The 17,040-nt window shown below is 35.3% G+C and overlaps 1 protein-coding gene across 4 annotated transcripts in view; it reads left to right on the top strand.

The window, feature by feature from the left end:
- The window catches only part of NT5C3A (5'-nucleotidase, cytosolic IIIA), a 52,435-nt gene extending 35,395 nt beyond the window's left edge, over window positions 1-17,040 (top strand). For 3 of the 4 annotated variants that reach the window (XM_046670212.1, XM_046670210.1, XM_046670211.1), the window contains exons 2-10: window positions 1,030-1,094; window positions 7,041-7,139; window positions 8,152-8,221; window positions 9,598-9,644; window positions 10,632-10,717; window positions 13,288-13,377; window positions 14,614-14,776; window positions 15,324-15,524; window positions 16,327-17,040. In XM_046670212.1, coding sequence (XP_046526168.1) covers window positions 1,092-1,094; window positions 7,041-7,139; window positions 8,152-8,221; window positions 9,598-9,644; window positions 10,632-10,717; window positions 13,288-13,377; window positions 14,614-14,776; window positions 15,324-15,524; window positions 16,327-16,428 — 861 coding nt within the window. In that variant the 5' untranslated portion in view covers window positions 1,030-1,091 and the 3' untranslated portion in view covers window positions 16,429-17,040. The remainder of the gene's footprint in view (window positions 1-1,029; window positions 1,095-7,040; window positions 7,140-8,151; window positions 8,222-9,597; window positions 9,645-10,631; window positions 10,718-13,287; window positions 13,378-14,613; window positions 14,777-15,323; window positions 15,525-16,326) is intronic. The other variant, XM_046670209.1, reaches the window with a different exon arrangement.

Raw genomic sequence — 17,040 nt, 5'->3', positions numbered from 1 at the left:
GTTGTCCTTTTTAATAGTGCTTTTATTATAGTGAAATTTTACTTAACCTAGAATAAAGTAAAAGTCAAGTCAGGAGGAGCAAAAATAAATAAGTAATTTTTGCTAAGATTCATACTGCAAAAACAAAAAAAATTTAGAATAATGATGAGATATTTTAAAAACTGCTTCTTTTGGCTTAACAAGTAGATACGTATAAATTTCACCCAAATTCTTGAAATGATCAATCAGTTAACAAATGCTATCGCATCCCTGTTTCGTGGCAGACACTATGCTAGATTCAGACACAACTCCAGTCTTATCACATCATTTCACAACATTAAAGATTTTAAAATGAGAAAATTGAAGAATAAATTTGACTTTTGTGTATTGTGTTTCTCCTTACGTTCTATTTATGTTTCTTCATGGATTTAGTAATAGTAATGCCTAATTTTCCCACAAACTATCTTTACATGTAGAGAAAATGGTGATAAGATATTCGTGCAATAAAGCATTTTCTTGCAAATATATACTTCACTTTAACTCTTTATTCAAATCTTATTAACACCATATAAGTTCTTATGGGAGAGCTGCAAATTCTCCATAGAAAATTCTTTTCTTTTCTTTTTGAAGATTTTATTTTTCCTTTTTTTCCCCAAAGCCCCCGGGTACATAGTTGTATATTTTTAGTTGTGGATCCTTCTAGATGTGGCATGTGGGATTCTCCCTCAGCATGGCCTGACGAGGGGTGCCATGTCTGCGCCCAGGATTCGAACTGGTGAAACCCTGGGCCTTCAAAGCGGAGCGCACAAACTTAACCACTTGGCCACAGGGCCGGCTCCCTCCATAGAAAATTCTTAACCCAAAACTTTGTGAGATAGAGTAAAATCTTTGCCGAGCTTCTTAGGAAAGAAAAAAGATGCCTTCAATAACTTTGTATTTAAATCAAACCAAAAGTACCACCTTAGCAGATCATTAACATACAGGAAGAGCCTGAAATGTATGTGTGTCACGTGTACTTTTTTCTCTCTCTTTTACTGTGACATCACCTAGGAAAATCAAGAAGATTGGATAATCAAGAAATACCTAATCAGGATTCTGCTGTACATGTGAAAATGGTGGGTATCTGAATATTTCCAGTTCCATTTATTAATGGCGAATCTTCACCACGTTTACCTCTGTCTCTAACCAGATAATTAATTATGGGACTGTAATTTTATGCTGATCTTTCTTCATGGTGTATGATACACAATAGAACCTCAAATATTTGTTGAATTGAATTTCAACTTATCTTTGAAAAATTTTTTTGCTTGAAATATAATGTGCATTGTATTGTTTCTCAGCATATAAAATGGTACCCCATTCCTTTCTGTGCTAAGTTTTCCTTGCACAGCTACAACACACTTAAATCATACAGCAGATGTTTTCTCTAATCTTATCTTTCAGGCCTCTGAATTAAAATGACAAGCATTTAAATAAAAAAAATTTCTTGTACAACAGTAGAGTTTATTGCATTATACACATTAGAAGAAGCAGGAAAAATGCAGGCCTTGGAGTCAGAACTGGCTTCAGATCTTAACTCAGTCCTTAATAGCTGTGATGCCCTTGAATGAGGGCAAAAATCTCACCTTTAAGAAATGGGTATGAAACCACCAACCTAATGTTCTTTTTATTTTTTTTGCAGCTTATTGAGGTATAATTGACAAATAAAATTGTAAGATATTTAAAGTGTACGATGTGATGATTTGATATATACATACATTGTGAGAGGATTCCTCCCATCTAATTAACACATCCATCACCTCACATATTTACCTTTCTTTCTTTGAGAACATTTAAGTTCTACTTTTTAAGTAAATTTAAGTTATACAATAGTGTTATAAACTATAGTCACCATGTTATACATTAGATCCTCAGACCTTATTCATCTTATAACTGAAATGTTCTTATTCATGTTTAATGGAAAAGAATGTAAAGTGCCTAATAGCACATAGGAAGCACTCAGTAAACGTTAATCTCCCGTATTATGCTAGTGAGTGTTTGAACTGTGTAAGTAGCATTTATTTATATGTGTTGGAAAAAATTATATCCATTCTCCATAGTCACAATGAAAATCCTAAAGATCACAATTTCTCCTTCTCTTTTAAAGAAGACAACTGCTCCATGATCTCTTTCTTATTTTCTGTTCTGTTCTTTTTGTCATTGTGCCGCTTCTCCTCCTCCTTCTATTTTTTCATTCTGTTTGTCATTCTCTTTCTCTCTAGCTTTCATTTTCTGGTTTGAGCCTATAAAATAGAACCTGACTTAGCATGCAGATAGCCTTGTGTCACAATTAATCTCTTGTGCAGCTGTAACTTTCCTCATCCAGTGTATAGTGGGAGCTGAAAGCTGACTCAAAAGTGCTGAGTAAGCTGTCATGAGTGTGGCTAGTGCTATTAGGATGAAGCATATGAAATTGCTGTTTCTTTATGTGTCAAACATAGTCCAATATTGGCAGTTTCAGATGATTCAACCTAATACCTAGACATGATCTTTACATCCATTGCATGATTAGCCTTTGATTTATTGGTAGTGAACATGTATCTCTGATATGTAGAATTAAATCAGTCTAAAATTATTTTCTTGTTTAAGTTGATTTTTTTTTTACCAAAATGAATATAAGTGAGATAGAAATGTTTTCCATATAATTTGTTGTTAACCTGGGTCCCAGAACCCTCTAACATGTGTCTCCTTTAAAAGCAAATAACAATGTAGTCAACCCACAAAAAGACTGTTGGAAGACAACAAGCCAAAAGATGATACGTACTTAATGTATTTTTTACTATCATTGCATTAATTTACACCATTTATACCTTGGGTTTGCTTTTCTAAAAATGTTGATACATCTTTTAAGTTGACAGCTTCTTAGGATGTTACTCTTTTTTATTTTTGATTGAGATAACCTTGGTTATAATAGGATGTTATTCTTAACGTCTCACGACCTGGCTCCACATCTCTCCTTCCAGACTTCACACACACTCTTCTCCATGTACACTCAAGTTCCAGACAAACAGAGCTCTTTGTTCGTTTCCCACGTTAGACCCTGCACTTTGACTCCTCCCCAGTCTTGGCATATCCAAGTCCTGCTTTTCTTTGAAAACCTACCTCAGTTGGCTCCTCCTTCTTTGGCCCCAGCAGAAGTAATCTCAGTTTCTTCTTTTCCTCTTGAATTTTATCCGGACATCTTGGCAATGTATTAGTTGTTTGGGTTCCTGTATTACAATCCACATTAGAGACTATGCGTCGGGTATAAGATGTGTATCTTACTAAAACTTCTGTATCCCTTACAGAGCTGCTTAACATAGTGCCTTACACTTAACGACCATATGGTGAATGAATGAAAGAATTTGGCCTACATTACCTTAATGTGGAGACAGGCCAGATATGTGATAGGCAGGAGGAAATGGCTATCACTAAAATTTAGTAATGCCTAATCTTCCAAATAAATTATAGAATCATCTATGTATGTGAGTAAATGTACCAGTCTGAATAGGTGGTTTTAAATCTATACTTTTTATGTAGTTAAATAAAAATTGTATTGCCCACTCCTTTGTATCAATGAATGTAATGTAATGAAATCTTTTGCTTGTACCAAATATGAACATTGGAAAACAAAAAATATTTCCCCTGAGAGCTTCAGACAGACATTATTAAGTAATTTAAACTAATTTTTATGTGGGCCATTTTCAGAAGAATCCAGGTAAACACCATTAGGATACTTTTCTGACTATACCATGCATATACTCACTTATATCTTGTCTCAATGTATCCACAAGATATCAAATAATCTAATCTGCTCTAGAGTTGTGAATGAAACTGTATAACTTTGAAATCAACTTCTTTAGAAATCACTGCCTTTTGAATATGGAAGTAGAGTTCATTTCATCTATATAAATACAGCATATTAATCAGCCAGAATAAAATATATTTTAGTTTTTTCTTAGTTATCTTTAGTGTTGCTTCAGATTCGGCTCCGATCAACCAAAATACCCTGGTTCTCGTTAGGAAAACTTTGCTCCTTCCCCACCGTTTTACAGTATGGTCTTATAGGATGAATTTGTTTTCCTTTGTTCACAAATGATGGAAATTTTTAGTCCTTTGTTTATTTTCCATAAAATTGTGTCATAATCAAAATGAAAAGTTTTTGGACAATTCAGAATAACTTACCCTTCAAATTTGAAGTATTGTTATTTTATGTGCCGCCAGACAGGTGTATTTTTGTCCAAGAGGAGATTGGAAGAAGGGACTTGAGGAGGTAACAAAAGTCTGTGATGTATGATGAAATGCACACTCCTGCAGTGTGCTTCTTAATGATCCGATATTTGACACATTTCATACCGTATTTTAAAATTACATTTCTTAGGCTGCATTTTAAAATAGTTGAGTAAAAAGCCCAATATCTCATGTTCCTGAGAAGTATTTATCATATACTATAGTGACAGTGTATGTGTATTGTGGAAGGGGTGTAGTGTATTACCATGTAACTCAAGGCAGATATAATTATCATGTTTATATTCTTACAGCTATGTCCTCCATCCTGTCGTGTTCTCTGGAGGAATTCGCTGCTCTTTCATCTGTTTCCATCACTGTTCTTTCACTCTGGTGCTATTTGGTTATTCACTACTCTTTTATCCGAAAATGAACGGTTGTGCAGAAGCAGGGGTACCGCTGCTTCCAGCCACTGTGATGGCTCAGTGATGTAAAGGAAACCACTCTAATATTGTTAGCCTAGCACAAACCAGCCTGCTTTGAAGTGTCCTTGGTGCTCTTCTCCTTTCCATTGCCTGAAACAGGTTATTCTATCCTATTTAAATATGGCTTTTTAAAATCACATGTATTGTAGAAGGTGATTAATTTGAGGCAGAACATCTTCCTCACTATGGACACACTGATATAAAATGTTTGATTTCCTTGGTGAAAATTTAGCCAGTGACATATATCCTCTGTTACTCTCGATAATGGGTTAGTTACTGAATCCATCAAATGCTGATTCCTATGCATCTTCCAGTTAAGGCAGAGGTAAAAGCAGGGTTCAGTTGTTAGGAGATGAACTTACTAGCTAAGGTGTTTGTAAGGGAGCTACCGAAGTGATGCTCCAAGGCAGCAGTGGTTCCTAAAACTCATCAGGAAAACAGTGTGAGTACTGCTCGTCCTCATATCTCTGCATCTGGTGTCTGACCAGAGTAGACACATGGTAGGAATTTTGTTAAGAAATGAGTGGATTAATGAGTGAAAAACAGGAATGTAGGAACAAGTGCCTATTTGCTTTTCTCATCTATTGAAAAATCACTATAAAATAAATATTTAGATAACCTTCTTTATTCTGTTGAAACCTTTTAAAGTCCAGTTAAGTTAAAAGGGTCACTGTGTGCAGGTTAGTTGCATACTATCCTCTTTAAATTTGGCTTTCTATAATTAAGTGTATTGTACATCCAAGTCTTCATTCATGGAGAAAATTGTAATGTTAGCATTTCTCTTTCCAGTATGCTTCTATAATCATCTTCCAGTCTTAGGAAAACATTTTAGCCTTTTTCCAATTGTCTAATTTTGTCCATTATGTAGAGACAACATGGAACCTGATAGACTTACATGGTCAGTTTCTCTTTCAGCAAAGATGTAAGGTCTAGGGAATTTTTCATAACCGTGTCCATAACACACATGAAATTTGTTAATCTTGGTGATAACATACCCAGAATAATGCCATATAAAATAAATAAAGATTATAGGGTACAACCCAGTATAGAACCTTGGTTTGAGGTTCTGTTATCATCTTTTTATACTGTGAGCTGACGATTAAGTGATCCATAACTTCCTTCCCCAGGCTTCTTGTGCCTGTGCTGGAAGAGCACTGTGCTTATGCTTTTACTCTGATCAGTTTCATCCTGTCTGTGACAAGATAGAAAAAAGAAACTATATTTAACATTAAATTGTTGAGCACCACTAAAGCCTGCCTAAACTAGCCTAGGAACAGCCTAAGCCCAGGTGGTCTAATACTTTTTAGTAGTTGTCTTAACTTGAAATAAATCCATTGTAAAATTTGTGCCAAGAACAATGAAGTTATTTGGGATGTAGTACAATAAAGGAGCGAAGATCTTTAAGAAACTTGTGAAATTAAATATATTAAATATATTTAAATTATCCATAAAAAGGTAAACTTGTGGAGAATAATCATGTCATATTTGTTTCCTTTCTGCTAAGAAATTTTTTAAAATGTAAATATGAATACAAGCTAAATCTTAAGCAGAAAGATTCTTACAAGAAAACTCTTGGGGCCGGCCCTGTGGCCTAGTGGTTCACTTCAGCGCACTCTGCTTCAGTGGCCGGTGTTCAGTTCCCAGGTGTGGACCTACACCACTCAGTGGCAGCCATGCTGTGGCAACAGCTCACATACCAAGTAGAGGAAGATTGGCACAGATGTTAGCTCAGCAACAGTCTTCCTCAGCAAAAAAAAAAAAAAAAAAGAAGAAGAAGAAAGAAAGAAAACTCTTCATCACAAAGTTCAAATGTTCTCCCTTCAATTCAAGGATTTTATTTCGATTAATGAATTCTGTTAAAAATGTTTTTTATAACTATATATGTAGTAATATTAATTTCAAAAAGCCAGATGCAAAAGTATGTAATGAAATTAACTATGTGCATATTCATGCATACTTGTAATCATAGAAATGGAAATAATGGAAAATAAAATGTTTGCTTGTTTATCTTTGAGTATTAGAATGCCAGGAAATTTTTATTTTTCTTTTTCATACTTGTTTCTGTGCTAAGCATGCGTGACTTTTATAATTAGAAAAGTTACATTTTCTGGTAATATATTACAAATGCAGTTTTGTCTTAATCTTCTAGATGGAAACTACTGATGTGCTTTAAAATGTGTGTATCAATGGTATTTTAATACAGTGATTTGCTTTTTCAAAAAAATGCCTCAACATTTTTACGTCTTTAAATATTATAAGCTTCTGTGTGCTATCAAAGGAACCTGGGAAAAGAGAAATTAAAATAGTTAATTAATTGCCTTTTGTTTTTAGATGCCAGAATTCCAGAAAAGTTCAGTTCGCATCAAGAACCCTACAAGAGTAGAAGAAATTATCTGTGGTCTTATCAAAGGAGGAGCTGCCAAGCTTCAGGTGAGTAATTATCAAGAAGCCTGTATTATTAAGCCCTTATTTTTAGTGTTCAAGCAGATTCAGGCGTCTCATGTATGCCAAAATCTGAGTAAAGAAAGTTTAGATAGACAAGTTTTACCTATCCTTTTGGAATGTAAAATCTAAAAGATAATATCTAGAGTTGGCCTAAAATACACAGAATACCCCACTGGAAACAAACAAATAGTAATATCCTTGAAATAAATTTAGCTTTTCTTTAATATTAAGTTCTAAGCTAGCCAGTGCTGTGCATAATTATTAAGCCATTTTAAGAATAATATTACTATTAATAATATTAGTAGTAATATTATTCTTGAAAAAGTGTACAGTTTCAAGTTGCTCTTTCATATTTTAATTAAATAAATTACAGTAGGTCAAATTAAGATGTAACTTTATTAGGGGATAACTGATTTTTTTTTAATTCTCTCCTTTTTTTAAAGAAATTTTTAAATGTACATCAAATCAACAATCTGGACATTCAGTAAAAAAAATTACTCCTTTTTTAAAACATTTCTGAAAAAGCGCTTAACCCAATCTCCTAAATTTCCAGAGCTGGTAAACTATTGCCATGTATCGTTTGTTCGTTGGTATAGTTCCCTAAGTAGACAAGTTAAATCGAGAAGCTAGCACTATCAGTAACTGAGAGCTTCATATAGTTTAATTGCTTCTGCTGCAGTTTTGTACACTGACCAAATCGATTGAAATTGTGCAATGTTTTCTCTCTCTCGAGAACAGTAACCATATCACCTGTGATTTCAAACTCCTGTACTGATGACTCAGATTTTATTTGGTGCCAGTGCTAGGGCACTTGAGGTATCACCTTGTAGATAAGGTAACTCTCAGGGCTTTATGCAGGAGCTGCATCAGAGAGCTCAGTGGAGGGAATATGTACAGTGGGAGACGGGGACCCAGCACAGTCCCAGGCCTCGAGGAAGCGCAGGACGTCTGGCCTTGGTGGCTGTGTTTTTGTAATGCCTTTTCTCTTTTCTTACAGATAATAACAGACTTTGATATGACACTGAGTAGATTTTCCTATGAAGGGAAAAGATGCCCAACGTGTCATAGTAAGTGTGGCATTCATAATCAAATTCATCAACATAATCATTATTTTAAGATCCTTTTCTACCTATATTATCTATGAGATTGACTGCAGGTTTTTCCCTTTTTGGACATTGAAAATGATGGGACCTGCTTTTTTCTTATTATATTTTGAGGACTTTTCCCCCCCCATGTTACATAAGTGGCTATTTTCATATATGGCTTTGGTTGCAGGAGGAATGAAGACTTCTGAAATTTTTCGCTCTAAATGTACTCTGTTCATTCTTCAAGAATATTTAAATGGATTTTAAACTTTCAATTAACCTAAAGAAACAGCATTTATCAAATATTCTGTATTTTCTAGGAATGTTATTAAATTTTTGTGTCATTTATATATAAGCAAAAGAAAAGTTATTAAATAAATCTCAAAATGTGTTGCTAGGATAATACACCTTTTTGTTTTCTAAATTAGCAATGAATTTTTAAAATAATACTCTTCAGCTTGACAAAGAAGCCATGATATAAGCCTTCTCATTTACTGCTGGTATATGTGTGATTTGAGAAATTGTTTTGATAATTTACATAAAAACCACAAAAATCATACCCTTTGGCCCAAGAATTCCTCTTTGGAGAGAATTTCTAATCAGGTAATCCCAAATGTAGGGAAAAAAAACTTTATTCACAAAAATAGTGGTAACTAAGTTCAACATAAAATTATTTACAATAGCAGAAGCTTGGAAACAACCAAAAAAGTTTTACACAATGGAAATGGTATAACTAGTGTCATGCCCACATAACAGAATATAGAACCATTATGAATGATATTCATGGAGAGCTTTTAACTGTATGGAAAAAACACAGACTACAATTTGAAGTGAACAAGAAAGCAGAGTTCAAAATTACAGATCTGGTTTAATCTCTTATCTAACTGATATGCGTAAAACTTCAAGACTGAAAGGAAATACAGTAAAATATTTTTAGTAATTTATTATTAAATGGTAAAATTATGAGTAATTTTGTTTTCTTTACAATAATCTGGATTTTCCAGGTTTTCACATTGTTTATTAACTTTTTATTAAGAAAAAAGTATATTTAAAGGATGTATTCCTTGCTTCTATTTCATTAAAATGGAAGGTGAAAAAGGGACCAGTTAGTATACAATTCACAGTGAAGACTTTGAATTATCTAGCTCAGTGGTGTAAACAAACAACCGCTAAACTTTGGATATTAAAACCATTAGGTTCTCTAGCAATGCCTTGTGAATTACAGCACTAAGACCAAAAGTTGTAATGACCGTGATAGTTGACTTGGCATTTAAACTTAAAAAAAAAATACTAAGTTAAAGTAGTGGTAGCATCAATCAGAGTATTACTTTTAATGCCTGTTTGCCTTCTCTCTTTAGATATCATTGACAACTGTAAGCTGGTTACTGATGAATGTCGAAAAAAGGTAAACACAAACAGTAATCCAGAGTTACTCAAAAACTTCATTACCCCTTTTTGCCTGAGAATTTCTTCAGGTTCATTCACACCAACAAGAATGGATCCCTGGAGCCAGCCCCGTGGCCGAGTGGTTAGGTTGGCGTGCTCTGCTTTGGCGGCCCAGGGTTTCGCTGGTTCGGATCCTGGGCGCGGACATGGCACCGCTTGTCAGGCCATGCTGAGGCGGCGTCCCACATGCCACAACTAGAAGGACCCACAACTAAAATATACAACTCTGTACTGGGGGGATTTGAGAAGAAAAAGAAGAAAGCAAAAAAAAGAAGATTGGCAACAGTTGTTAACTCAGGTGCCAATCTTTGAAAAAAAAAAAACAAGAATGGATCCAAAGTGCTTATAGCCATACCTGGCACATAGTAAACACTCAATAAACGTTAGGTTTATTGTCTGGATGATATGCTCTCAACATATTAAAAAATTATTAACTTTTTAACAACAATAATAAAATTTACATAAAAAACTTTTAATTGATTACCAAAGTATTCTGGTGTCTTTCCTTACATTAGCTGGAGAATTAAAACAAAAGTACTTTGGTTTTACGTAATTGATCAGGAAATTGCCTCAATCTTCTACTTGAGTAGGTGTCTGTGTCTGTTTCAACAAAATAAGTCTCCAAATGTAAATCAAATTAATACTTTCATACGAGAATGAAAGTTTTTTTGTAGTGATAATTTGATTATTAGTGGGTTTCACTGAATTGCTGACATGTAAGTACTTAAAAAAAGAAAGGTAGGTTTTTTGCAGGTATATTTCGTTACATGTAAATTATGATCAACAAAGAGCTCTTTAGCCGATATATGCATTAGCTAAGTGCTCATGATCTAATCTTTACTATATAAAGCAGTTTATGGAAAACACTTGTTTGTATTCTTTTGCCTTCTATAAAACGATGCAGCTTAATGACAACTCTGTAATCTTCATGAATATTTGTTTCTAGTTACTGCAACTAAAGGAAAAATATTATGCTATTGAAGTTGATCCTGTGCTTACAGTAGAAGAGAAGTACCCTTATATGGTAGAATGGTAAGTGTATTGGGTGGTGGGAGGGTTAAAAATATAATAACATTACAGTTAGAACTAATGGTTTATTTTCTTCTGTACTGTGTATAAATAGATTCATAAATTATCCAATGAGTTAGATCAGTGATTAAATATAACAAAATCAACTCTAATTCTCTATTTACTCTAATAGTCTAGAATTTGTTTTGTTCTGTTTTGGGGTTTTTTTTGTTGTTGTTGTTGTTGTTGTTTTTGAGGAAGATTAGCCCTGAGCTAACATCTGCTGCCAATCCTCCTCTTTTCGCTGAGGAAGACTGGCCCTGAGCTAACGTCCATGCCCATCTTCCTCTACTTTATATGTGGGACGCCTACCACAGCATGGCATGCAAAGAAGTGCCTTGTCTGCACCCGGGATCCAAACCGGCGAACCCAGGCCGCTGAAGTGCGCTCTTAACCGCTGTACCACTGGGTCGGCCCCTGTTCTGTTTTTTTAAGATGAAGATCAGTAGGAATAAATTTAAAATTCTGCACTTAAACCTTAAGTTAAAAAGTTTTTGGGGGCTGGCCCTGTGGCCAAGTGGTTAAGTTCACAAGCTCTGCTGTGGCAGCCCGGAGTTTGCCGGTTCAGATCCTGGGCACAGACCCACACATTGCTCATCAAGCCATGCTGTGGTGGCATTCCACATGGAAGACCTGGAATGACTTGCAACTGGGATAAACAACTATGTACTGGGGCTTTGGGGAGGAAAAAAAAAAGAGGAAGATTGGCAACAGATGTTAGCTCAGGGCCAATCTTCCTCAAAAAAAATAAATTAAATAAATAAATAAAATGAATGAACCAGAGCTGCATGTATTCTATTAAAAAAAAAATTTCCCACTCCTCAAACAGGTGATGTGTTTCTTTAAAAAATAAAAAAACTTTTTTAAGTATATAGACAAGATGTGGCTAAATGTGTAATGAAAAAGAATTGGGATTTAAATTGACTCTGAACTCAGTTGGAGCCATTGGATGTCATAGTTACTGAGACACTGAACTCTGATGTTGTTGCATTAATCGAAATGCAGCATTCCAAGCAGACCACACTGAAAGCATCGTGTTGAGTCCTGGGAAAATCCTGTTAAGAGAAATGTTGACGAACTTAGAGTGTGTCTGAGGAATCCACCGAGATAATCACAGGAATTGGAGCCATCCCATTTGAGGAAGATTTCAAGGACTAGAGAATGCTTTGATTTGAGAAGCAATAACTTGTGGTTTCAGAATCTTAAGAGACCAGGAATGATGTTATTTGTCTTCATTATTCCATTACCTAACCTGAATACCTTGCACACTAAATCAGCGTTTAAGGTGTGAACTGTTGAAGAGGTTAGACTTGCTCTACATGCCTGTAGGAGCAGAACTGGAAGCAGACTTGGAAAGCTTAACACGACTGATTTCCGCATGATGAAAGAAAGGACTGGGTAGCAATTAGAATTTTCTAGCACTGGTGTAAGCCTCCCTGGGAGAATGAGCTCACTAATATGATGGGAGCTGACCCAGAGAAGAGGGCCACTTAGGAATATTAGAGGAGGATTTTGAGGTATCGGATGGAGAGGTTCTAAAGGCCTGTTACACTGAGATGCTGTGATCATAGGTGTTTTTATGTACAGTCAGGCGTTGCTTATTGATGAGGATACGTTCTGTGAAATGCATTTAGGCGCTTTCGTCATTGTGCAAACATCGTAGTGTGTCCGTACACAAACCTAGATAGTATAGCCCACATTACACCTAGGCTATATGGTACTAATTTTATGGGACCAGCATCATACACGTGCTCCATCGTTGACTAAAATGTCATTCTGCAGTGTATGACTGTAATTATAAAGCACCCATATATAAAACTTTCCATAACAAGGATTTTCTCTCTTGCTCACTAGGCAACATCTTAAGTACTTAGGCATTTCATGAAAATTCAGACTACAAACATATGGAAAAAATAGCTTTGCTTTAATTCTTACTGCAATCAGAGAAATGATTATGCCTCCCTAGGTTGGATTCAGTTCTTATCTGTAGACTGAGGAAAGGTTTACACCTTTCATTATCTTATTAACACATTTAAACTACGCCAGGGGCCAGCCTGGTGGTGGTGTGGTTAAGGTTGCACACTCCACTTCGGCGGCCCTGGGGTTCACGGGTTCAGATCCTGGGCACAGGCCCACACACCACACATCAAGCCATGCTGTGACAGCATCCCACATATAAACTAGAGGGAGACTGGCACAGATGTTAGCTCAGGGACAATCTTCCTCAAGCAAAAAGAGGAAGAATGGCAACAGACGTTAGCTCAGGGAGAATCTTCCTCACAAAAAAATTTTAAAAAATAAACTAAGCCAGAGTTTGGCGAGAACTGGGAAATGCAGTAAGAACAGGTGTATCACTTTTTGAGACACATGGCGTATACATTTGTTAGTGATGAATTTAAATCTCTAAAATTTAAATCCAAAATATGATGAATGAAATACTGCATTTTCTCACACTGAAGAATGCTTTTTAATAAAGATAATTGTTTTAGTTTACTTTAACTGATATTCTCTTTTTCTTTGGTCATAAACTCCAGGTATACTAAATCACATGGTTTGCTTGTTGAACAAGCTTTACCGAAAGCTAAGCTTAAAGAAATTGTGGCCGAATCTGATGTTATGCTCAAGTAAGTTTCTTGGGTGTTTCTTGTTGTTAATTATCTATAGACTTGAACTACTGTTATATATGTATTCAAGTGTGTATTAAAATAATCTATAACAATATCCCATATACAAACATATCCAGAATATGCCATCTATCATGAAATAGTGATGAGATGGGGATTTAGAGTAACGTTAGATCTTGGCGAAGGGAGTAAGAGACTTGTGAGACTTATGTATTAATTTGCATTTCCTTTCTCCAGATTAAAGATTTCAAGACTAATTTTCAAATTTATGAAACCAAGACCATTTTGAAATTTTTTAGCAAAATCCTTTTGAAAGACATGAAATATGAAAGGAATGTTTACAAATCAAGTTGAAAAGGATTTTTAGCTCAGTACCCTATTTCTGAAGTTACATGAATCTACTTTCTGAATTCTCAAACTCCCTTGAAAACTGTCTCTAGGAAAGGTGAATATGTTTTATTTTAGCAAATAATAAAAATATTTGTAATACATGAATTATAAGATATAAACATTTTTAAGCTTATTTTCAATACTGTTTACCACTTCTTAAAATTTTCAACTCACTAGGCAAATATGATGACGCTATTTTTTTCTTTTTTCTCTTGTTTTTGATGATGCTAAATTTTAAGATGATCTACTTCTAAGGAGGAAAGCATTAACTCATGAGAAAGAGTGTGAGGATAGCTAGTACATATTTCCTTCCTTTGTAGGTAGCTTAACTTATAGCCCAGGAAGCGTAAAAAGGGAAGAAAAGATTTTAAGACCAAAACCTTACCTGGCTGCCAGATCTTAGGCAGGAGAGATGCCAGATGCAAAGAGAGCACAGCTCAGTTCCCACCACCCTGCTTTTCTAACGATAGGGAGTAGAAGAGAGGAGGACAAGCAGGGGGTCTTCCTGCTCACTCTAAGTGGGTTTTTCAAGGTCTGGTTTAAGTATTTGCTGTTACATGGTGTAAATTCTGAACTGTATGCTTCTATTCAAATTCAGTGCAAGTCTGAAATAATCAAATTAGTACTATTAGAATTTATGAAAAGGAGAGTAAACAGTTAACTGTTGTTGGAAACACTTGTACTAATAGCGTCATAGACATCAGTAACAGCCTTCTTGGGCAGTATTTTGAAATGAGAATGTAAATGAGCCATAGAATTAGGTAGAGATAGTTAGCTTTTGTAACTTCTAGGTGAAAGGAGATACATCTTGCTCTTTGACGATCAGTTCCTCCCTCCATCTTGCAGGGAAGGATATGAGAATTTCTTTGATAAGCTCCAACAGCACAGCATCCCTGTGTTCATATTTTCGGCTGGTATCGGTGATGTTCTAGAGGAGGTTATCCGTCAAGCTGGTGTTTATCATCCGAATGTCAAAGTAGTGTCCAACTTCATGGATTTTGATGATAAAGTAAGAATATCAAATCATTCTTCATAATTACTCTTAAAATCTGAAAATATTTTAATCATGTAAATGTATTGATTGTTTGTTATTTAATGTATATTCGTTAAATTAGGCCAAGTTGATAGGCCTACTGTGGGACTCAGCATCTCTCCCAGTGTTATATCCATATCCATGTTTGAAAAATAATATGTCCTTCCTAAACTTTTGTTTCCCAAGCTATAGACTAATATGAAAATTAGTAAAACTTTTAATTTAATGCAGCAACTCTGAAGACTTAACATCCATAGGTGGAAAAAAGAAGTGAATTGGAACTGACCTTATTTGAATGAGTTCTTCTAATCAAGACAATATATTATGATATACATAAAATGGGACCTTTTGGTTAGGAAACAAATGAAAAGTAAAAATTAGATTTTCAACTCAATGTGTTTAACATTTAAAGTAGTCTCTAGAAAGTCATTAACTTCTTCGAGCCCTTCTTACCTATCATGAATGTGAAAATAAAACAGAATTTGTAAAACCTATTGTTTCAAAGGATTTATGTTTTGAATAGGGGTTGCTCAAAGGATTTAAAGGAGAACTAATTCATGTATTTAACAAACATGATGGTGCCTTGAAGAATACAGAATATTTCAATCAACTCAAAGACAATAGCAACATAATTCTGCTGGGAGACTCACAAGGAGACTTAAGAATGGCAGATGGCGTAGCCAACGTTGAACACATTCTGAAAATCGGATATCTAAATGACAGAGTAAGTCTACACATCTGTCATTTAATCTGCTTTTAAGAAAAATTTAGGATGAAGCTTCATAGGCAGTTGTTACCAAAGATGCCTGAGAAAGTAGATATTCTAGACATTGTGATTGCTTTCTCCCTTCACGCTGGTGATTGCTAAAGGAGTTGGTCTGCACACAGGCATGCTGGAGGTATTGGGGGAGGGGGAGTGCATTCAAGGTAAGGCCTCTCGGGTCTCTCCTCACCAGAGCTGGTAGCACTCCCCAGACACAAGATTCAGAGATGTCTCCAGACATTGCCAGATGTCCCTTGGACACAGCTCCTCCCCAGTTGAGAACCATTGGATTAGAGAGAGATCATTTTGAGAGAAAAGCCACCATGTGGGAAAATTTCTATGTCATTTAATCTTAAAAGTTTGAAAATAGGGGCTGGCCCAGTGGCGCACTGGTTAAGTTTGCACGTTCCGCTGCGGCGGCCCAGGGTTCGCCGGTTCGGATCCAGGGTGGGGACATGGCACCACTTGGCAAGCCATGCTGTGGCAGGCGTCCCACATATAAAGTAGAGGAAGATGGGCATGGATGTTAGCTCAGGGCCCAGTCTTCCTCAGCAAAAAGAGGAGGATTGGCAGCAGATGTTAGCTCAGGGCTAATCTTAAAAAAAAAAAGTTTGAAAATATTTCTTCATTTCAAAGGTTTTATGAAAGTGAATTTAATTTGCTACATTTTGCCCAAAAGATCTAATGTAACAATGAGATTCATACAGAAATTATTTGCTTCTCATCTCTGCATGTGTTAATTAATTATTATTTTTTTGATTAGGTGGATGAACTTTTAGAAAAGTATATGGACTCTTACGATATTGTTCTAGTAAAAGATGAATCATTGGAGGTGGCCAACTCTATCTTACAGAAGATTCTGTAAACAAGCGTTCTTCCAGAGAAGACCTCTCTCCTGTGGGTGCAATTGACGCAAGAACTGCTCATCCGTTCGTCTTGCTGAAAGACCTTATTTATAATATATTATTGCTCTTGAACTTTTTCCTGTACGTTACTGAAGTATTTTCAGACATGTTGAACCCATCAACTGGAAGCTCTTTTTCTCCACCTCTCCCAGTACACTCCTCCCTCACTATATTTTTAATAGAATAAAAAAAAATTATTAAAGCCAAAATTTGAAAAATAACTCTACATTTCCAGAGTGAATTTTGTAGTTCAATGTTATCATGAAGTTTTTGAGGAGTCTTTTTACACTGCAAAAGTTTGTAGAAGTTTAAAAAGAAGTTTTATGAAATGGTGAAATAAAGTGCATGATTTTAAGTGTCGCCATTTTTGTAATTTGGGTGAATTATGCTGATGAATCACCACCTCCTGAAATTGTGGTGTTTGGTGAAAATCCGTATTTATCAGAAAATACTGGCACCTGGTGTTTGAAAAAACTCTTGGTATCCACATATCACTAATCATTACAAAATGTTCTGTATTAAAGCACTGATAATAAACATGAAATGAAAAGCCTTTGTAATTCTACTGTCAA

This window comes from Equus quagga, chromosome 8 (genome assembly GCF_021613505.1).
Source record: "Equus quagga isolate Etosha38 chromosome 8, UCLA_HA_Equagga_1.0, whole genome shotgun sequence".
Taxonomy (NCBI): Eukaryota; Metazoa; Chordata; class Mammalia; order Perissodactyla; family Equidae; genus Equus; species Equus quagga.
This window is presented reverse-complemented; position numbering and strand designations above follow the sequence as displayed.